Source organism: Bemisia tabaci, chromosome 7, assembly GCF_918797505.1.
Source record: "Bemisia tabaci chromosome 7, PGI_BMITA_v3".
Lineage (NCBI taxonomy): Eukaryota > Metazoa > Arthropoda > Insecta > Hemiptera > Aleyrodidae > Bemisia > Bemisia tabaci.
This window is the reverse complement of record NC_092799.1, coordinates 22,276,946-22,298,912: the sequence shown is the minus strand read 5'-3', so window position 1 is coordinate 22,298,912 and position 21,967 is coordinate 22,276,946. Positions and strand designations below refer to the sequence as shown.

At 37.4% G+C, this 21,967-nt stretch overlaps 2 protein-coding genes across 2 annotated transcripts; one reads left to right on the top strand and one right to left on the bottom strand.

Moving 5' to 3' along the window:
• The first annotated feature begins 372 nt into the window (after positions 1 to 372).
• Positions 373 to 9,013, top strand: Ppt2 (palmitoyl-protein thioesterase 2). The gene is made up of 5 exons (XM_019040110.2): positions 373 to 870; positions 1,761 to 1,902; positions 4,747 to 4,854; positions 6,735 to 7,008; positions 8,532 to 9,013. Exons 1-5 carry the CDS (start codon positions 709 to 711, stop codon positions 8,728 to 8,730), a joined length of 885 nt encoding a protein of 294 aa, XP_018895655.2. The 5' UTR covers positions 373 to 708; the 3' UTR covers positions 8,731 to 9,013.
• Positions 8,883 to 21,845, bottom strand: Tsen54 (tRNA splicing endonuclease subunit 54). The gene is made up of 6 exons (XM_019040107.2): positions 21,470 to 21,845; positions 19,875 to 20,039; positions 18,291 to 18,438; positions 12,864 to 16,731; positions 11,714 to 11,867; positions 8,883 to 10,208 (listed from the first exon to the last, which is right to left on the bottom strand). The coding sequence occupies exons 1-6, from the start codon at positions 21,562 to 21,564 to the stop codon at positions 10,046 to 10,048; spliced, it is 4,593 nt and encodes a 1,530-aa protein (XP_018895652.2). The 5' UTR covers positions 21,565 to 21,845; the 3' UTR covers positions 8,883 to 10,045.
• Positions 21,846 to 21,967: the final 122 nt, after the last annotated feature.

The following is a 21,967-nucleotide window of genomic DNA, read 5'->3' as shown; positions in this document are numbered from 1 at the left end:
TTTCGTTGCTCTCTGCTATTTTGGACTGTCACGATTTCACAGGCTGCATTGAAATTTTTTGGACGTTACGCTGATGTGAGTTTTTTACGGGAGCGGGAGGCGCGTTGCACTTAAATATTTACTTACTCCCAACAGCTGTTTGAACTTATAAACTGATTGTGAGAGCAATACGCTGACCTCCAGAAGACACATCGATGCCAGTTTCGAGAGATAATATCCTAGCGCAATCCAGTTCTCAGCGTAACACAGTACCGCATCGAAGATAATTGAAAATATTTATCGAACTGATCGGAGCGCACGCGTTTACGACCATTGCTGACCGGTACCGTTTCTCGACTTTGACCAAGATCTCAGAGCGAATCATGTCTTTATCAATGGTCACTCTAACACCGCCTCAGTTCTCAGCGGACATCGTTTCGCGACTGAATGAGTTCAATTGATAATTGAAACAGATCCCCCTCCCTAAAAATCTACGGACAGCTTCGATCCACATTCTAGCAGCTTCAGTTTCGCTTTTCGTGGTAGTGTTCGTCCTTGTGTGCACTACGGTAGACATGATAGACCCTTAGAGTCAAATCAGAAGCTCCTTTACGAGCTATGGATCGACATGTCATAGTAAACGAATTTTTTTTCACGGGTGCCTGGAATCGATTGACGGTGTCGTGAGAGTTTTATCTACCAACTCAGGGATCGGTGTACATACTGGAAATGTTGTTGTTAATCCATGCAGCTTTGATACAGCGACTGGGAGTTTTCCTGGTGCTTTTCTCAGCGATTTCTGTCGGCGATTGTTACAAACCGGTCTTCTTGGTCCACGGGATTTTATCATCGAACCGTTCTATGGAGGCTCTGGCAAGAAGGATAGAGGAGGTTTGACTCCATTAACTGTACTTTATAAAGTCCTCTTTGTAATACTTATCACTATCTAATGGGTATCTCATTTACACTAAAAAGATGGCACTTAAAGCTTAGAAAATGGACTGTCGAATTCCTTCCGTGACGAAGGATTTTCTTGGCACTTTTCTTCTACCGTGAAAAAAATCGCGTGCACTAATTCCCTTGGAATTGGCTATAATTTTGCAATATGAGGACTGCAATTTCTGGCTCATCCTTAAAAACACTTACGTACATAGGGAAAATAATGCTTCATAGGTTGTTTTTAAACCGAGCCAGAAAATGTGGTTCCGAATCGCAAAATGTTGTCGAATTTGTCGTTTCCCAGACGAAAGAACGTAACTCCATTCCAAGGTTGCAAAACTGACTTAAACACCTTAATTTTCGACAAATTTGTGACTAAAAGACATCGGTTCAAAATATTCCTGAATTTTGCGAGTAACCAGAGAAAAAAGTCAGTGACATTTTTTTCCCAATTTAGTTTCTTCGTGAAAATTCAGTTCACGAGTAAAAATTATGTGTACTTATTATGCCATTTCTCCCTAGATACTTGCCGAGTTCCCCCCTATTTCATTACTTTGCACCCCTCCCCCCCCCTCGAAACAGCCGCGGATTTCGAGGGGGTGTGCGTGGACGCCTTGAAGGAGGTGTGAGGGGAGGGGCTTCCCCCGGAAAATGTTGCCAATTTGATAGTCCCTAGAGGCGATTTGAGGCTAAAATCAGCAGTTTTGACTCCTTTTTCACTATACGAATAACTTTTCGTCCTCAACACACTTTAAGTGAGTAGCAACCTAGCCTGGGTCAGTCAATTTATTTTCAAATAAAAGTGGGTGCATGATACTCTTCTCTTTTTCTGCCTCGTGTAGAAGCATCCTGGCACCAAAACGTACGTTTCCGATAGATTCCTGAAATGGTCTAGCTTAGAGCCCATTTGGCGGCAAATTTCACGAGTAGGAGAGGATTTCAAAAATATATCGGACTCTCACCCAGATGGATTTCACGTAATAGGTAAGCCCTGTGGACAGTGTTTGTTGGTTTTGTTGAATATATGTTTCTTGAAAATAGAATAAAACGTTGCCTGATGTAAAAAATATCTGGAGAAACAAAAAGTTGCGAGATTTCTTGCATTGTCAGCCCTGTTGGAAAATGGTCTTGACACAGAGATAATAAAAAATATAAGATCAGGATATTGAATGATCAAAATTAATACGAAATTTAAGAGGGCCTAACGATGAGTAAAACTTACCTCAGACGGTGCCTTTCATACTTAGTCTTCAAGGCCAGGAAAACGTCCATGATTTAGCATTTCTCTCATCGTAAAAACAGAAACAGAGTGTCTACTAAAAGAGCCTCGCCAAAAAGTGGTGTTTTTTAGCCCCTTTTTTTATACCCGAGTTGGTCAACCGGACAGTGCTCAAATGAAAGCCTATGGTAAGGCAAACTTCCAGGAAAAGTTTCAACTTGAAGTGACCCCTCGTTTAGGCTGTACAGCGTTGCCAATTTTCCATTTTTATGCGCTATACTCAAGGAATACTGGATTCATCATGGTTGAACAGACTAGTATACCCGAGTTGGTCAACGGGACAAGGCTCAAACAAAAGCTTATGGTAAGGCAAACTTCCAGGAAAAGTTTCAACTTGAAGTGAAACCTCGTTTAGGCTGTACAGCGTTGCCAATTTTCCATTTTTATGCGCTATACTCAAGGAATACTGGATTCATCATGGTTGAACAGACTAGTATACCCGAGTTGGTCAACGGGACAAGGCTCAAACGAAAGCTTATGGTAAGGCAAACTTCCAGGAAAAGTTTCAACTTGAAGTGAAACCTCGTTTAGGCTGTACAGCGTCGCCAATTTTTCATTTTTATGCGCTATACTCAAGGAATACTGGATTCATCATGGTTGAACAGACTAGTATACCCGAGTTGGTCAACGGGACAAGGCTCAAACGAAAGCTTATGGTAAGGCAAACTTCCAGGAAAAGTTTCAACTTGAAGTGAAACCTCGTTTAGGCTGTACAGCGTTGCCAATTTTCCATTTTTATGCGCTATACTCAAGGAATACTGGATTCATCATGGTTGAACAGACTAGTATACCCGAGTTGGTCAACGGGACAAGGCTCAAACGAAAGCTTATGGTAAGGCAAACTTCCAGGAAAAGTTTCAACTTGAAGTGAAACCTCGTTTAGGCTGTACAGCGTCGCCAATTTTTCATTTCTATGCGCTATACTCAAGGAATACTGGATTCATCATGGTTGAACGGACTAGTATACCCGAGTTGGTCAACGAGACAAGGCTCAAACGAAAGCTTATGGTATAAGGCAAACTTCCAGGAATAGTTTCACTTTGAAGTGAAACCTCGTTCAGGCTGTACAGCGTCAAAAATCTCGAAAAAACCCTAATTTTATGTTAAAAAATTAATAATAAATTGGCAACACTGCTTCGAAGAGTTCACGATGGCCTTTAGTTGCGCTTCTATTCGATCTCAGGGTAGTATTCAGCTCGTAGACCGATGCACTAGTCTGTTTAATTATGATGCACTGGACTATTAGTCCCGAATTCCTTGATTTTAGCACATAAAAATGGAAAATTGGCGACGCTGTACAGCCTAAACGAGGTTTCACTTCAAGTTGAAACTTTTCCTGGAAGTTTGCCTTATCATAAGGTTTCGTTTGAGCCTTGTCCCGTTGACCAACTCGGGTATACTAGTCCGTTCAACCATGATGAATCCAGTATTCCTTGAGTATAGCGCATAAAAATGAAAAATTGGCAACGCTGTACAGCCTAAACGAGGTTTCACTTCAAGTTGAAACTTTTCCTGGAAGTTTGCCTTACCATAAGCTTTCGTTTGAGCCTTGTCCTGTTGACCAACTCGGGTATACTAGTCTGTTCAACCATGATGAATCCAGTATTCCTTGAGTATAGCGCATAAAAATGGAAAATTGGCAACGCTGTACAGCCTAAACGAGGTTTCACTTCAAGTTGAAACTTTTCCTGGAAGTTTGCCTTACCATAAGCTTTCGTTTAGGCCTTGTCCCGTTGACAAACTCGGGTGTACTAGTCTACTTATGCACCGAACTAATAGTCCAATATCCTTGATTTTGGCACATGAAACTGGAAAATTGGCAACGCTGTACAGCCTAAACGAGGGGTCACTTCAAGTTGAAACTTTGCATGGAAGTTTGCCTTACCATAGGCTTTCATTTGAGCACCGTCCGATTGACCAACTCGGGTATAAAAAAAAAGGGGCTATAAACTTGGCGAGGCTCTTTAACTTCGGATTTTCCTGATTTTTTCTGCTAAGTATTTCAGACGTGATTTCTTGATTTTTTTTCGCGAATAAATTAACACTCATTTACATCTGATGAAATTAATCAAATGTTAGAAAAATGCTTAAAACACTCAGAATTCCCTGGTGTACGGCCAATTTTCCGATTTTTTCTTGATACAATCGAATTTCCTGACATTTTCCGGTTTTTACTGACGGTAGACACCCTGAACTTTGAGTCTCGGACGAAAAGATGGAATTTAGTTTTCAAAAAAGGGGGAGGGAGAGATGGAGGTGACAAATAAAAATGGAAATCCTATCATAAAATCGATGGAAGTTCGAGGAAGCCTCTTCGACAAATTATTAGGCAGACACCGATCATGGCCTAATAAATACTGAAAAACTATTGCGATACCATGATGTAATTTTAGAGAATCTTGACAGCTACTAAACATTGCAGATGAAGAAGAGAAAGGAGGATAAGGATTGGGTATTGACAAAAGTTTTAAAGTCTTAGACTGTAATATACTCATGCTTAAAATCGAGTACTTACCCCTTTTAAATTTTCATGATTTTGATTTGCACAGGTTACTCACAAGGTGGTTTAATAGCCAGGGGACTTCTAGAATTGTTCCCCAAACATAATGTTCATACTTTCGTCTCGCTGAGCTCTCCTCAAGCTGGCCAGTATGGAGGTGGGTAATTAAGTACGTGTTACATCTTCTTCGTATATTTTTTTCTTTTTCTTTTACATTCAAACACACAACTGGGTTTCTTTCATCACACTGATAGGTTCATCTTGCTGAGACCCATAACCAGATTTAGATGGATTCATGTTGAGTAGCACATTAAGTTAAGGCAAACAATTTATGTAAGGTCAGAGTTGTAGACTTAGAGCATTGTCGGTCTCAGCACCTGGATATATATCAGAGGCTGCGATAGGATTGCACGAATGTCCTCTTTTGTACCTTTTTGGAGTTGCATGGTAGGAATGCGTGAATTTTTCTGGTAAATGTTCGCGCGAATATTCAATGTTCAACGAGGAAGCGTTAATCTGGCAACCTTGGTAGTTAGTGGTAGATAACTAGATCGCAGAAGACAGTTTATTCCCTCCATATACTTACGGGCACGTCTCTCTTATAGCTCGATATAGCCCTCGCAGCACGAATGGCCCAGAGAGCTTTCATAGACATTAAAAAAGTAAACAGGGGGCCTGTGGCTGCTACACGGCCGCCAATCACTGAAAAAAAGCGTAGAACAGCCATGTTCAAGTTTTTTAAGAGATGGATGGATTCAAAACCCGCCGGTTGCACCCGAAAGAATGCGTATAGTCATCTCTGATCGCAACGTTATGTAGTGCCAATTTTATGTTTTATTTTTAATAAATGTTTTTGAAAAGCTGCGCACACTTTTTCTAAAAAGTTCCCGCGAATTTACTTAAATGATCTCAAATATAAGTATCGAAAATTTTGACGCGATATACTCGTTTGTTCTATTTTCTTTTAATGTAACCCAAGAACAATTAAATATCATCCGAGTTTCTGAATCGTTGCGATGAAGATTTGTATTTTACCTTTAGTTATGGTAAAAACTGGAGCAGAAAATCAAGAATAATAACACGCAGTCCTACAGCATTTTCACAGTCTTGTAGGCGCTAATATGCGTTTCACGGCAACTGACCGACTGCACGGCATTTGGCGCAATGCGAGAAGTATTCATGCAGTCTTGTAAGCGCTAATATGGGCTTGACGCCGACCGCACTGTTTGGCGCAATACGTGGAGTATTCCGTCAGTCTTGCAGGCGCTGATATACGATTACCGCCGGCAGCACTGTGTTTGGCGCGATTATTCGAACTCGCGTCAGAATAATCGCGGCATCTATCGAATAATAGAGCTTAAAAGGCCCATTTTGTGTTTCGACGCGGCATGAGCATTCCAGCGTTGCCTCGTTTCTCCCGATTAAGTATTTTTTCCGAGAAAAGTTAGGAAAGTTCTTTATATCCACGACCATTATTCAATCTTTTCACATCATTTATCGTCAAAACGTGAGACATCGATGACTTGTCAAAAAATTAACCAAAACCAGCGTTAAAATAAAAATGCGTTTATTTTCCAACTGTTCCTTGTTTTGCCAAAATTCTACTTAACAGTTGAAAATACTTCATTTTAAATTCGCGCATTCCTGTAGCAGATGGTAAGGTTTCTACTCGCGCAATCCTAGTGCCTTTGTCGCGTAGTCACCTCTCGCGCATGCTTGGATTACCGCTGGATATGGACCTATGTGGACCTCTTATTTCGTCAGTTAGTACAATGGGGGCGGGGGGTGTCTGAGGGTTTTGATTTTTTGTTTATTTTTCATTCTCGGTTGATAAAATGTCAAGACTGCCCCCCCCCCCCCCCATCCCAACACACGTTCCAGACATTTTGTGTATTTTAGTCTTGTTGATCCATTTTTTGGGTTTTATTTGTTTAAAGGAAAATAATCTGAGTGCATAACTTTTGTCTAATTGATTGGTGGACTAATCTATGATTAAAGGCATTATTTTTCATTTTTCCTTACTATGATACATTCCAGATTCATTTTTGCACCTTATTTTTCCAAACCTGGTCTGTGCAACTGCTTACGAGCTGTTCTACTCGAAAATTGGTCAAACGATCTCAGTTGGAAATTATTGGAATGACCCATACCATCAAAAGTTATTCTTCAAGTACAGTTCTTTCCTGCCGTTCTTGAACAATATGATTAAAAGTGATTTTAGCGATCAGTTCAAAGAAGGAATCTCTAAGTTAAAGAACATGGTTCTGATAGGCGGGCCTGATGATGGGGTGATAACTCCATGGCAGTCAAGGTAGGTAATTGTGATTGTGCTTTTGAGTTTGCCGGATTTTTAATGTAAAATTGTGAGAGATATGAGGTCTCCCTAAAATTTTACCTTCAAATGAATAGTCAAACTATTGATGACGCTGATTTAAAAATTGAAAAAATGCACTGGGCATTATGGCATGTTTGCGTTCATTAGAAATCCTGAGCCTTGGTGTCTTATACTGTCCGCATCAACCGTGACAGGTATCATTCGGGGGTATATAGAGCAAGGCCTTCGGTTGGGTCAGCAGAAGTGCCATGTTATTCAGTATTCAAAATCAGATAATGATATACAGGGTGATCAAGAGTTAAACGGCTAAACTGCAGGAGCATGTTCTATGGGTCAAAATAAGAATTTTTTGTAGTATGAAGATTTTTCCATAAGTGCCCCCAGTCGGGGCTACGCCCCCCCCCTCCAAAAAAAAATTAAAAGAAAATCGTTTTCCCTGAATTTTGGCAACGGTCGTGAACCAAATCTCATGGAAATTTGTACTTACCTGTACTTTTATGCCCTGCATTCATAAATGATCCAAAGAAAATCTAAATCTCAATTGAAAGAGGGGGTTTGGGGCTATTTCAGCTCCTGCAGTCTGGCCGTTTAACCTTGGATCACTCTGTGTATGTTGTAGTCAAAACCCGAAATTTGGTCCAATCGTGAGGGGACAAAGGTCCTTTGGTTAAATCTGTAATTCAACAAGAAAGTCGGCTTTTGTCCCGTCAAATAGCGATGTGACCAGTCACATGCCGATTTGACCACAAACTCGTTGGTCAAAACGTAAATTGTCTGTTAAAAGTGAGTTTAATTTCTTCCACCGATTTTCCCGATGGAAAGGAGCTCTGTATCAGGATCGTAAACGTTCAAACATCGCTAACTGGAGGCCAGGGTTTTTTCGCCTGTTGCTGCAAAACTAAGGGTACGACAAAGAAGTGTTACCTAGGAAGAAATTACTTCTCACTGCCTTGCAGTGATAGATAAAAAATTAAAGATCTTCCTATTTTTTAAAATTTTGATACTGGTCCTCATTCTGTGGATCTGATAAATTTTGAAAGTTATATAATAAATTTAAATAGACGGACCTTTTGAAGTAACCGGATTCTTTACTGAGATATTTATTACTCACTGGCTCCTCTTTTAGCCATTTCCTGAGTTGTCCAGTTAAATCGTTCATTTTTAAAAACGACTTACGTTTCGACCAACGGCGGGTTTGTGGTGAAATCAGCATGGGACTGGTCACATTGCGATTTGACTGGATAAAAGCCAAATTTCTTAAAGAATTGCAGATTTGACCAAAAGGCCTTCGTCACTTCGCGATTGAAAACTTGTAAAGGTCTTCGATACTTTTTTCTGAAGATAATTAATGATTTGCTAATATTCTTTTACTTCGCCCTGTGGTTGTAAATCTACCAAATTTACTTCTCTGAAGTCAAGAACTGTACATTTATCTATAGCTACTGAAAACATGGATCTTTGAGGATGTTGAATCACTGATGTCTCTGTTAATTTTTCAGTCATTTTGGTTACTTCAATGAAGATGGAGCGATAATAAATTTCAAAGATCGAACAGTGTACATAAATGACACCATGGGACTACAAACTCTCGATTCTCAGAACAAGCTACAGATTATAACGCTCAGCAATGTCTCCCATTTCAATTGGCACAGAAATCATACAGTGACAGATGATTTTATTCTTCCTTGGCTGGATTAAAAATGACGACAATACTGTTACCTCCTTGCAAAATTTTGAAAAGTACCAAGTGATGATTAGATTTTTCATCAATGAAACAGCAATAAAGAAAGAAAAAAATCAAAGATTTGAAAAAGTGATTACGGATTTTGGATCTTATGGAATAAGAGGTGTTTTAACGAAAAAATACTTTTATGCAGAAATAATTTTATAATAATATCTCTCTCGGAGAGGAGAACCATTGGAAAAAGTAACAAGTGTTTACATTTTTACACAAAATTTATAAATAAATTAGAAAAATAAATGCTTCCTGTATTGTTTGTTACAACCCGAAAAATCGGCGTCATAGTCCTGCGTTGCCCGATCAAATAAATAAAAAAGAATTAGACGGAACTAATATACTAGAGGCGCATGTTTTGTCTCTTGAATAACACACGATGCACATTAAATTCGAATGATTTCGAGAAAAGTTGAGGAGAGTACAAATGCGCCCTCTCTTTCAATTCTTCCGTCACTTTGGTTCCTTCAATAAAAATAGAGCGTTAATAAATTTCAAAGATCAAACAGTGTACATCAATAACACCATGGGACTCATACAAACTCTTGATTCTCAGAACAAGCTACAGATTAGCTGCAGATCTTGTCATCTCACATTGTTTTGACGGATGGTTAAAAAAAAATTAAAGTACATAATTATAGACTAGGTATCACATGATTCCACAGGGTACGGTATTACTGTCTGATTGGATTTTTGCAAATTGTAAGAATAGGATGACAAAACTAGATGAACACTAAGGTGGGATGACTGTATAAAACTCAAACCTTAATTTTCAAGAGTCAAAATTTTGAGACTACAGATACCAAAGATTCCATGAGGGGTTTGTACTCGGATGAAATAGGTTGCGTAAAACTAACTCCACTTTGAAACAAATTTTTAGAAAGAGTTTTTTAAATTCTTCATTAAATACCTGTTTTTGAAATAAAATCTGAAAATTTCCCTTCAACTTAATCCGCTCATTACCCACCAGCAATTCTTAGGTCTTTGTCTTAACCATAATTGTTCACATCAGTTCGTTCTGTTCTTGCAGAGGAAAGGACACTATTTCTCACATTGAATTTCTGAGGGACCAATCTCTCACCAATTCAATGTGAGAAATATGTGCACTTCTAAAATCATTCATCTTTAAACAATCATGAAATATCAGGGTAAGACTTCATTGAGTGGAATATAGAAAGGAAAAGAGAAAAAGTAAAAAAGTCATGGCAAGCTTATTTTCTAATGAATACAGAAAAAAAATGAGAAGACTTCTGTGCGAAAGTGTTCAGATATTTTGGATTAGAAAAGGACTTCATCAATTTGAACTGGAACATGTACATTACCAATAAAGAAGAAGGAGATAGTATTTGGATGGACGACAGCAAAAAGGATCTTGACATTATCACTGTAGCGGCTTGAGAGTTCATTGATCTGTGCAGGCGAAGGCACTGGATCCAGGTAACTGAAACAAAATCGAGAGTACATGAAAATCACTGCAAAAATTTAGCAAAGAGTGACTAAGCGGAGCACTAGACAGGTTGAGAAGTGAATAAACCAAAAACATGCTTCCTTACCACCTCATGCAAAGCGTTGAACGTATCCAAGATTTTCAAAATCCACTTGAAAAAGGGAGCTTGACTTTTATGGCTTAAATAAATCAGTACTTTTACAAAGAGCAGAAGACAAATTTTCCAAACTGTTTTTTTTTTTTTTTTTTTTTTTTTTTTTTTAATATGCAGAGTTCAAAAATGCAGAACAAAAAAAGAATTTCAAAAGATGGAGTTCAGCTCCTTATAAAAGTACTGATTCAAATTATAATGAGTTAATATCAACTTTGTAATTAGGTATAAAAACAAAAGCATAAGTATTAATAAAATTGATCATCAGGACCGAACTGAATGTTTCGAAAAAACTACCTTCCTTAAAATACGATGCTTTTAACCTTGGCAAGGTGGATCCAGCATCCTGAGGGATTTTGATGTAAAACATAATGAAATTAATTTAGTACCAATTTGGTTTAGGTAAGTTGAAGTTTGGTTTTTGAGGAGTCTGATTTTAAAAGGATGGAATATCCTTGAAATAATAATAAATAAATAAAATTGAATTTTGACTTTGTTTTTTAAACTTGAAGAGATCCAAGATGTAGGAACGAATCAAAGGAAAACTTTAAGTTCAGCCAGACCGTCACGTTCAGAGCTGGTCAATGTCCTAGCAAGATGTATGTAGAATCCAGAAACGGACAGAGAAAAAATGCCTTAGGAGATTTGGCTGGAAGGAAAACGGGTTGGACACAAAAGGAAGAAAAAACAAATTTCTTTCGTACATCTCTCCGTTCAAAATGTCTCCCTTCATTTTGGAAGTAAATTACAGGAAAACATTTTGAAATAAAAAATTATTAAAAGGGAGATCTTAGTTAAAAAGTATGTAGTTTTTTTATTATTTATTATTTTATATTATTTTTTATATGAGTTTATTGTGCTCTTCTAAATCTAATTATAAATACACATTTTATGTATTTAAAAGTTGAATTAATGGTGAATATAAGTACAAACAACAGAGAGGATAAAAAAAAATAAGTAGTCTGAGAAGACTTAAAATAAATACAGGCACTAAGGGTGCTAGGAGCGATTGGAAATCAAAATGGCCTGAAGAGCAAAAGGGCTGAGAAGTAAAAAGAAAACAGGGAGCTTTGGTTGAAAGGCTGGGTCTACCACCCTCGGGTTTAGCGAGAGACTGTATTTCAAATCTCAAGAGATGGAGTCTAGAGCCCCAATTGTTGGAATCAAAATCATGAATCTTAATTACCCAAGTTATGAGATAAGAAAATGAAACAATCTATGAAGGATATAAATACTGGACATTCAAATGACTCTGCAAGGACTTTCCTAGTTATGGAAAAGAGATGTGGTTTGTGATATTCTAACATAATTACATCTGGCCTTATTTGTTGGGGGAGAAACGACTTACCTTGTCACGATGATTCTAAAATCGGGGTCTGACCTTGACACTTTTGCAAAGACCTTTTTTGGTTGGTAAACATCAAAGCTAACTTTCAGATGTAGGAAATCTCCTGCCTCCCTAACTTTAGACTTGAAAATCTGGAGAGCGCTTAATGCTGTGCCTGGATTGAAAAAATTAAGAAAAAACATTCATAATTATTTTGACTTGACAGAGGAAATGACTTGATTATAGTGTTTGGTAATGAAGCAGCGGAATTATTTGATGTTGAATTCATGATAAGTTAAAACCAAAAATGGACTTATTGCATACTATTTTATGTTTTTTTGTGGACTGTCAGCCAAGAAATAAGAGATTACTATGTAAATCTTTCTATCCTTTCTGCTGACTGAACAATTTACTATCATAAGTTTCACAAGATTTCTAAAGAAAACAATTTAAACTCACCTCTAGTTGTACTGTTATCATTTCTACACTCTTAGGTGGCTTTCCACAAGGCAACTAAATTGTTCCATGATGCAGAATTGTTTTAAATTAAATTCAATATTAAAGCACCACGGTTATAGCTGAGTATTACTTGGACTCAATTTCGCAATCAGGAAATACTGTTCCTGGCTCATGTATGAGAATACCTATGTACATAGGGAGACTAACAACACGTACATCGCTTCTGTCAAGAGGCAGAAATCATTGCAAATGCAGCAAATTTGTTGCACTACGGTAGAAGCACAAATGAAAATGACGTGTGGTTCTCAACAAACATACAATAATAGATCATCAACGGATTTTTTGGATCTAAAAACTCCAGAGGATTTCTTCCTCCTCCCTCTTTATATTGATTTATTTTTGACTACTATTTTGGTTACTGTTTTTTTTTACCCTAATTTAACAACATACTATTTCCACGTATTATAAATGCAACTTAAAAATTAATGGTGGAAATAGACAAGGATTTCTTTTGAGGGGGCTTTCTACTTAGAATAAATCATTTCTCGCTAAAAAGCCATTTGAAATAGTACCTCCATTACTTTGAACCAGGTTTTTCACCAATTTTTTTTCTCTTTGAGAATAGATTTATAATTGCTTACATATGCCTATGCATTTTCGTTATGAGAAAAGAAAAAAAAGGGAGGGGGGGATTGCTGATCTTGAGACTTACCTAAATTTTTACAATGGTAGGGCTGCAAAAGCGATTCCATTTTTCCTTTCTCTTGTGGACTAGATGGAGCGTTTAATATTTCAGATTCCTGCTTAGTTTGACTTGAATTGATTTCCATTTCATTACTTTCCGAAGAAGTGGTTTCTTGATTTGTACCAATGTCTGTAATTTTCCCCGGCTGAGTGCTTTCAACAGCTTCAGTAGTGATTCTTGAGGTTTCGTTGGTGTCCTCTCCTTTCTGAGAATTTTCAACAGATGACAAATCATTGGGCTCCTCGTTGGACGCTTTGTTGATTTCGACTCTTTTCAAAGCTGCCCATCCTTGTAAAGAGGTGCTCACGACTTTACGTGAGTCAATCGTAGAAGTGCATGATGTTTCGTTGGTCTCTTTTGCTTTTAGAGCTGCCCAACCTACTTTTTGGGAATCTGCCACTGATTGTGAATTACCCGCAGTAGGCTGGTCTTTTGAAATTTCTGATATTGATGTTCTGGAAGGAGTTCGGTTTGAGCTGGTATCCATAATTTCACTATCTCTTGATGTGTTATGCTCTTCAGAGGCACTACTTCTATCCGTACTTTCATCTTCTGATCCTGATTCATCCGTAGCAGGAAATGAAGAATCTACGTTACAGACCTTGGCAGTGTTTTCAATGAGATTTGAACCAATATTTTGATTCACCCTTTCAATTTCGACTTCATTAACTTCAGGAATTTCTGACTTGATGGGGACTTCAATAGAGTCCATCGCTGATTCCTGAGTTGCATCACTAGCTGCATCCTTTTCCTCTTTTATTCTAGGCACATCTAGTGGTGGGATAGTAATGGTAGCTTCACTTCCATTTTCAGTCTTAACCCTTGTGACATCAATACTTTCTTGTTTGACAGTAATGACTCCCTCATTTGCTGCACCATCTGCTGGATTGTTCATATTTAATGGGTTAGACATGTTTTGAGCACCAGCGTTTTGGGGTGTTTTTTCTGAACTATGTGCTGGTTGACTCGAATCACTATCAAGGATTACAACATCGTCATCTAGAGTTATGAGTTCAGCATCATCATCTATTCTCCTTCTTTTCGTCACATCATTATACCTTTCATCAGAGTTTTTCTTTTTCCAAGCTCTTCCAAACTTTGAGCAAATTCTATCAGCTTCAGACTTTGATTGGCGAACTTTGGAGGCAATGCTAATGAAAGTATCTTCATCTGAAGATAAAACATCAATAGTTTCTACGACAGGTTTAGGGGTGGGTTGTTCAATAACCTCAATATCATCTTCATCACTCTCCGATTCGGAGGAAGAGGAAGAGGAACTTTCATCAGGTTTCTCTTTTTTGAAAGTAACGGTTGGTTTGCAGGCGGGGATGGTTCTTGCTCGGTTCAACAGATTGGATGGATTTTCACCTGCAACGTCGACAAAAAATATATCGTTTTCTTCGCCCGGAGGAGATGGATTAGAAGATGACCTACAAACACGAGGATTGAATTTTGTTTCAGGGATTTCATTGACGGGTGCAGAACCATCACCATTGTCTTCCTCATCTCTCGGTCTTGCAGAGTTGTCAGGATTGTGCGAGAAGTGTGGTTGAGAATTTTCAGGCATATTTGGATTGAAGGAATTTGAACCAAAATTAGGATTAAAGTTGGGATTGAAGTTGTTGTAGTTGTTACCAAACCTGGGTCTAAAGAGATTTTGATAATTATTATTTTGATTTTGCATCTGGTTGGGAAATCTCCAATTACCTTGATTGTTTGGGTGACGGAATCGGTTCGAGTAATTATACATATTGATTTTTTCTGGGTTTTCAGCAAATTCTTCCGGGTTCTTGAACATTGCTTGTGCCATTGCCATCATTCTTCTGGCCATTCCTTGCATTTTTCTGGCTTGCCTGGTAACTTCACTCATTTCACCATTATTATTTCCATGATTATTGTACGGACGAGGAAACCTTTGACTAGGAAAACGAGGATTATAGTTTTGGAAACGAAAGTTAGGTTGCGGTTGGTTGAAAAAGTTGGGATTGTTGGGATTTGGAAAGGATGGGTTAATTTGATTATGAGGATCAGAATTCATAGGATTCGGAAAATTTGGAAAAATTGGATTTGGGGGACCAGGAATCATAGGAGGTTGGAAATTTTGGGGAGCAGCATTCATAAAATTAGGGTTTATCTGATTTTGGAGACTTGGGTTCATTTGGTTGGGTAGTAATTGACTCACAACATTTGCAATTACCTGACCTAGTACGCCAGGATCTAATGGGTTTGCTGGGTTGTTTAAAGGGGTTTGTCCTCCAACAGGAGTCTGGCTCATTGGTGGTAAATTCGGAATTGGTTGATTCATGAACGGTTGGCTCAATACAGGTTGATTTGGAAAAGGCTGATTCATGAATGGTTGATTCATCAGTGGCTCATGAATTTGGCCAGCACTTGGAAATTCAGGTTTGACTGGCCCTCCCATCAGGGACTGGTTCATTTGTGGTTGATTCATGAACGGCTGATGAGTCAGCGACTCTTCCGTTTGATTGCTACTTGAGATTGATTGAAACTCAGATTTGACTTGAATCTGATGATGAGTCTGTGTATTTGAGTTATCTGGCCTAGAGTCCCACCTTGAACCATCTCTGTGTCTCTCACCGCGAGGGCCAGACGCAGACCGATTGCCAGTTGCTGAGTTAGGAAATTTTTTTTGCTTCTGGTTTGACAAATTTTCTTCCTTAATTAGTTTTTCTTGCCTTTTTTTGAAATTTTCGACTCTCCTGAGGCGTTTCATTTGCTTTTTGGAGAGCCCCCCTCTTCTTTGTCTGCCTGTCAATTTGGGTTGAACCGGTTGGGAAAAATATCGCTTAGGTTGAGGTCCTCCACTGGAATTCGGGAGTTCCGTTGGATTTTTATGACGTTCATTTGGTCTAACAAAATTTTGGAGAACTGAAGTAAACTCCTTTTCAGAAGGACATGTTTTATGGGTGATTTTGTTAGTTTCTAGATTGATGGTGGCTGAAAGGAATTTGCTCCGAATTTTGGTAGGAATGATCTGATTTGGTGGCATGGGTGCATAAATTTCACCTTTATCAAAAGTTGGGAAAAGTTCTACAATTGCAGCAAATTTTGAATCCCGAATAAGACCTGGCGGTTTATAGCTGAAAGCAGTGACATGCTTTCTCTCTAGATCTTCAGGCTGAATGAATTGCCACCTCATTGCTTTGTGATAAGTAGAGAAAGGTTGAAGACTTTCATATACTGGTGGATAAAACCTCAGGCAATAAGCGAGTTTTAATTTAATTCTGAAACTTTTCTTGTATACCTCTGATTGGACTGTTTTGTTATTTTTTAGGAGAAATCGAAATGCCATCATAAAAGCATCAATATCAACTTGTCTTATCTTGGCAAGTTCTGGGTCGTCATCTCTCCTTCTAAAAAATTCATAGAAATGATACTGCGAACGTATTTGGGGTTGAAATTTTGGTTTAGAGATGATTTCTTTTTTTTCTACCTGATTTGTTACTTTAGTCACTGAAGATGCTTGATCGATGGTAGGAATTTTATCAGGAGAATGATGCGCGATAGATGAAGATGAGATCTTGAGTAATTCAGTATGCGTTGGAGATTTAGCCAAAGTTTCAGCAGTGATGTCTGACCGAGGAATTGCTTCTTTGCCTGATGTTGTAACTTCACTCGGCACAAAACTGCTGCTCGATTCTTTATTTTGTATGGTTTCCTTTCCATCATGTCTGAAAACTCTGTAACCACTTTTGGAAAGATGAGCATACACTCTGTATTCATTCAAAGTGCAACCAGAATTGAAGCCCAGGAGGAGAGAATATCCTCTTTGGATGCTAACGGCAAGACCACAGAAAAACAGCTCTAGGTTACTCTGCAAAACAAAACAAATAAAATTTGACAATTAGGTGAAAAGGAACAAACAGTAAGAAGTTAAGCGCTAGATAGACCTGCATTTAGTCAGTCTTTGACTGGATTGGGCAATTGTTGTAAGCTGAGACTGGTTGTCAATAACTCGCCTAGAGTAAAATTGAATCCTACTCTTGGCTTCAACCAATGCTTTTAGCTAGTGGGTATATCTGACGCTTTAGCAGTCAAATACATCACATCTCAGCGACTCAAGAAATAGTTGCCTACCTTTAAAAAAAAAAAAAAAAAAAAAAAAAAAAAAAAAAAAAAAAAAAAAAAGTAGGAGCCTCCAGCAGCAATGTTCCAATCATTTGGACTGATGAAAGCCGGTTCAAGTTTTCTTCAAGGTCTGTTTTTATTACACATTTTTGTTAGAATTTTGCAGAATTTGAGTTCTTTTAGAGTTTTCTTCATGTTTAGGATTAATTACAAAATTTCGGTCATATTGAACTGGTTAACTTATACAGGTAATGTTAATGGCGTATAACAAATAGCTGCGTAATTGGAAGATGGAGATATTTCAAAATTTTTGCTAATGCTTCATAATTTTATAGAAAACTGGCACTTGTTTTCACACGAAAATAAAGGCAACTAAAAATTGCACACTGTACGGAAAAATAGTAATGTGCCAATTCTCTATGAAAATTGTGATGTAAAGAGTAACTTGCAAGCTTTCTTGGTGCACTAAGAATGGTTTTTGAGTTAACCTATGTGAGTAACAAGTCTTGATTTACTTTTAGCAAAAGCATATAAAGATTTTTTTTGTATAATTTTAGATGCAATTTATTTCACAGATCTCAAGTTTTTTGTTGCATACAGATTTTACTTTCTCTCTTGCACAACAAGGCTGATGATTAAGAAAAGGTTTGACTTTAAAAAGAAGGGGGGGGGGGGTAAATAAGGTTTAAATATCATTGCCCATCCCATTGGGAATGAATTTGATCCAGCAAATTGGCAACATTGTCTTTTCTTCCTTTCAACCTGTGGAAATGTATCAATTTTTGGAGGGGCCAGGTGCTCCGACAATAATCGATTATGTAGCATAGATTTAAATGTAGGAAATCCAGTGTTCCCAAATTGCTGAATTCGCCTCTGAATCTCTTTGCCACTCTTTAGATACTAATTTTTTACATGAGTTGAGAGGCGCATTTTATTAATATATAATTAAAATGAAAATTCTTGCCTTACACACCTGACTTCACTTTTTTTTTAAATTATATATTACTGTCTAGTGTATGTACATTCGGACTATACAAGTCCATCCTGAGCACTATTATCAAAAAAAATGCATTGAATTAATGCATTTGGGCTGTAAAAGACAATAAAAACGAAAGAGAACAATCATGTAATAGACTGTTTGTAATCATGTATAGACAGTAATATAAAAACATCAACAAACATGTAAGGCGAGAATTTTCATTTTGATATTTATATTTTACCTTAAGATTTATTTCTTACATCGGTACTTTAATAAGAATGGTTCATGAAAAGCAGCATCTAAAACCACTATTAATTTTTACTTACATTTTCAAGTAAGAATAAGCACTCTTCTGGATAAAGATAGTCACATCCATTGATGGAATGTCCGAAAGTTTCAAAAAATTTGCCAACCTTTTTCGTTACTTTAGCTAACTTCAGGTCATTGTCCCACTCTGCATTTGACAGGAAGTTGCTGAAAAGAGAATAATTTATAAGTGAAAGGACCTGCAGTAAGTCTTATTAGCTGTTGCCATTATTGCCTCCTTTTCTGAAGTTAAAAGATACTCCCAGAAGTTCAGAACATCCTATGTCTACTATGGAATGCATGTTACAATAAATTAAATACGTAAGAAATGAAAATTTAAATTTTTGTAAAAAGGTATTCGAAGATAATCTTCAAGAAACTTGAAAATATTGAACAAACGCTCTGATACTGGTCTCACTGAAATTTCAACAAAAAGGAGGATGGTCAGCCTATAGACACATTATAGTTAGCTGCTATGGAAAAATCTCATCCAAAAACTACATTAAAAGTAAAAGTATGCAAACATGAACCATGTTAAGTATCATTTTTTATTAGTGCAATCAGATGGTTAATTTTGTTTTTTGTGAAACAGGTAGCCCACTTCAAAAATGTTTGCACCTGGAAGCACATTCCACCTTGCTTTTGCCCCTAAAATTCCTTTTGAAAACATTAAACTCAAGTTGGAAGTATGCAAACATGAAACATGGTAGAATAACACAATTGATTGCAGTGGAGCCACCCAGAAAGCTGTTAAAAAATTGTTAGAGATGGCGCCATAGCCACTGATCTGAAAACATGCTTTTTTTTGTCACTTCCCATTAAAATGTGAAGTCAAGATTTAATATAATTTAATAAATTGTCTAATTAATTCTTACGTTCCTATACTACCAACTTTAATTTAGATTTGCTTATAATTGTCTTGGAAGAGAAACCGGCTAAAATTATTCTAGGCTTAAAAATTCAGTTTTTTCCAGCAACCTACATATTTTTTTTGTTCTTCTTTCCAACAATTTTATCATCTAGGTATTTCATCGCAATTGAATTGAACAGATGCAACAGCTTTTGAAGACCATCTTTAGAATTTGCAATCATCCTATCATGACTGAATGCATATTGATGGCTAAAGTTGAAAAATGTGCACCCCAGACTGCAACATTGTAAGTTTCCACTCATGTTGTAAACTTTGAAGGGCAAACTAGTCAATAGTTTTTAAGTACTGAGATTATTTGTAAATTTCCTTCACTCACTCTACAGAAAATTACACAGAATTTCAAGGAAAAACGTTGATTGGTTTTATTTAAAGAAATAAAACACATAGAGATTTTTAAACACTACAATTGCTAGTGGCATGTTTCACATTTAGCCATCGATATGCTAAAAAAGAAAACTCACAGGATAAAAGTGGAAATGGTTTATTTAGTGGCAGCTTAAAACTGGCCTCAAAATTGAGGGATTTCGATTAAATGTTGAACCTGATGGTACAGTGAATGATGATTCCGTTTTTTTTTTTTTTTTTTTTTTTCTTTTTTACATACATCAATGTTGTATTAAATGTAAGTATGTTGGTGAGCAGCCAACTAAAAATTACAGTGAGGATAACGTACCTTTTCTCCACTCGTTCACAAGCTAACAGAGCCTTAGTTGTTGATAAAACATTATGAATCTTTTCTTTTTCCTCCTCTGAACCAGTTACACAAAAATCTTTCGGGCCAAAAGAAGGTAACTGTTTTTTAGTAGTTTTTAGCCGTTCTTCAATTAGCTGTTCCGCACTAGAAAACAAGAGAATACATGACATTGGAGGCCTACACAGTCATTACTGAAAAGCAACTTCCACCTTGTTAATTTTGGTAGAATTATTTGATGAGGCATTTTAGGAAAGATAAATGAGATTAAAAATGAAACTGGGAGGGTAAGTTATGCAACTGATCTTTCTTGAATTGATTAAAATCAATTCAAGAACATGTGTATTGGGTTAGGAGCAGCCAATTAAACTCTTTTTCTGAAAGTAAGGTGTGAACTAAGCTACTTGGAATTTTGCAGATTTTTTTACCCTAAGTAAATGGTAAGGAAAACTTGATTTGAAAATGCTGAGAACAGGATCCATTTGAAACGATATTTTTGGCGGGCTCTGATGATGCAGCTAGGCATATACTGTGGTACCCTTACTGCCCTTAAATATGAAAAACAGAGTCATTACTAAGATACTGATTAAACTACCCCCTATACTGCCGTGCTAAGAAAAAACGCCCTATGAGCCTTCAGGCATTGCCAAATTTACATTGACAAATCACTAATTTTCAAGAAAATTTGTGAATATTATCTCCACTTTCACAGGGAATTTTGCTTGTGATTTGATCTAAAATTCTTAAAATTTTAAGGAAAAATATCAACAAACATCTATAATTGATAATCGATAAACATTGTATCGTAGAAAATTTGGCAACTATCGAATGTTTATATGGTGTTCTTCAGTAGCATGGCAATATAACAATGTCAATACTTCACTATTATACTAAAAGTAAGGGTACTTCCTCCAGTATCAACAGCTGGAAGCGCACTCAATCCGCTCATCAAGCCTCTTGGCAGGTCTCCAAGCCTGCCACCCGACAAGCCCTCCTTAAGCGCTCTCTTTTCTCCATATAAAGCATGTTTGCTTACAGGTTTAACCAGCGACCTGAGAGGCCGTTTGACGCGCCATGTGAATGTGCCTTGATGTGAACTTGGACAGGGCACCCTATCACAGTGACGTGGCGTACTTTGCGATTTATCGATTGATTTGCCATTTAAACCTATGGAAAAAGATCGATAAACAGGGTGTTTGCTGCGAACACCTTAAGAATCAATTATTTACCATAGCTTCAATTAGAGAAATATCGATAATCGAACGTTCACGCCTCGCCACTGCCCTGCCAATTCACTCAATGCAGTAGTCACAATCCTATAAGTATTTAGCTGATGCAGTCATGCCAGTCGTTGGATAAAATTGCTACCTCGATCGAGCTCTCAAACGATTGTCAAACTCTCAACGTGTGATGAGTTTTCAACCAAAGGCGTAGCTTTGAATTTTTGGATCCTGGTGCAGGATATGCTTCATCAGCTTGATCTTGCCAAAAATTAATAATTTCTTAGCGACAGCTTTTTAAGGAGCATTCAAACTACATTTTGCAATATCAGAAAAGATTATTCCAAGGTATCTTACGTGAGTATTTTCGCCATCCTTGTGTTGCCTCCTGCGAGTGTCAATTCTGTTCCATAAAGACAGTTAAGAGCAACTCCAAAAAGACAGACTTGCATAAGCGGATGACATGATCGCGATAATGGACAAACATGTGGGTTGATTTGAGTTTGATAAAGTCCGCTAGTGAGATGTCAAGGTTCTGTTGAACGTGGCCATGAGAGAGTAAACTTTCAAATAGTTCGAAAAATTTATAAATGTAGAGTGCGTTTGTACTTGCATTAAGTAAATGATTGCAGCTGCAGGAACCAAAGAGAAACTTGCTGTTTTTCTCTCACTTTCAAATTCTAACCTTAATTATCACACTTCACACTTTGCACCGTTGCCTGATTGTTGCATGCCGTTGATGCGTTTTCAATGCAATTTTTCAAAATTATCACCTCTGCGGAAAAAATCCATTATTGAGCATCGCGAAGTTGTATATTCTTCAGAGATGAATCATGAACCCTTCAAATCTGTCCT

What these genes read in the sequence shown, in the direction of transcription:
- Ppt2 (XM_019040110.2), top strand. Translation starts at nt 709, where the DNA reads ATGTTGTTGTTAATCCATGCAGCTTTGATACAGCGACTGGGAGTTTTC. An exon ending in TGGCAAGAAGGATAGAGGAG is followed by an intron (nt 871 to 1,760) that starts GTTTGACTCCAT and finishes TGCCTCGTGTAG; the next exon opens with AAGCATCCTGGCACCAAAAC. An exon ending in TCAAGCTGGCCAGTATGGAG is followed by an intron (nt 4,855 to 6,734) that starts GTGGGTAATTAA and finishes GATACATTCCAG; the next exon opens with ATTCATTTTTGCACCTTATT.
- Tsen54 (XM_019040107.2), bottom strand. Translation starts at nt 21,564, where the DNA reads ATGCAAGTCTGTCTTTTTGGAGTTGCTCTTAACTGTCTTTATGGAACA. An exon ending in GCTTATTCTTACTTGAAAAT is followed by an intron (nt 16,732 to 18,290) that starts GTAAGTAAAAAT and finishes TTTGTTTTGCAG; the next exon opens with AGTAACCTAGAGCTGTTTTT. An exon ending in TTTAGAATCATCGTGACAAG is followed by an intron (nt 10,209 to 11,713) that starts GTAAGTCGTTTC and finishes ATTTTGTTTCAG; the next exon opens with TTACCTGGATCCAGTGCCTT.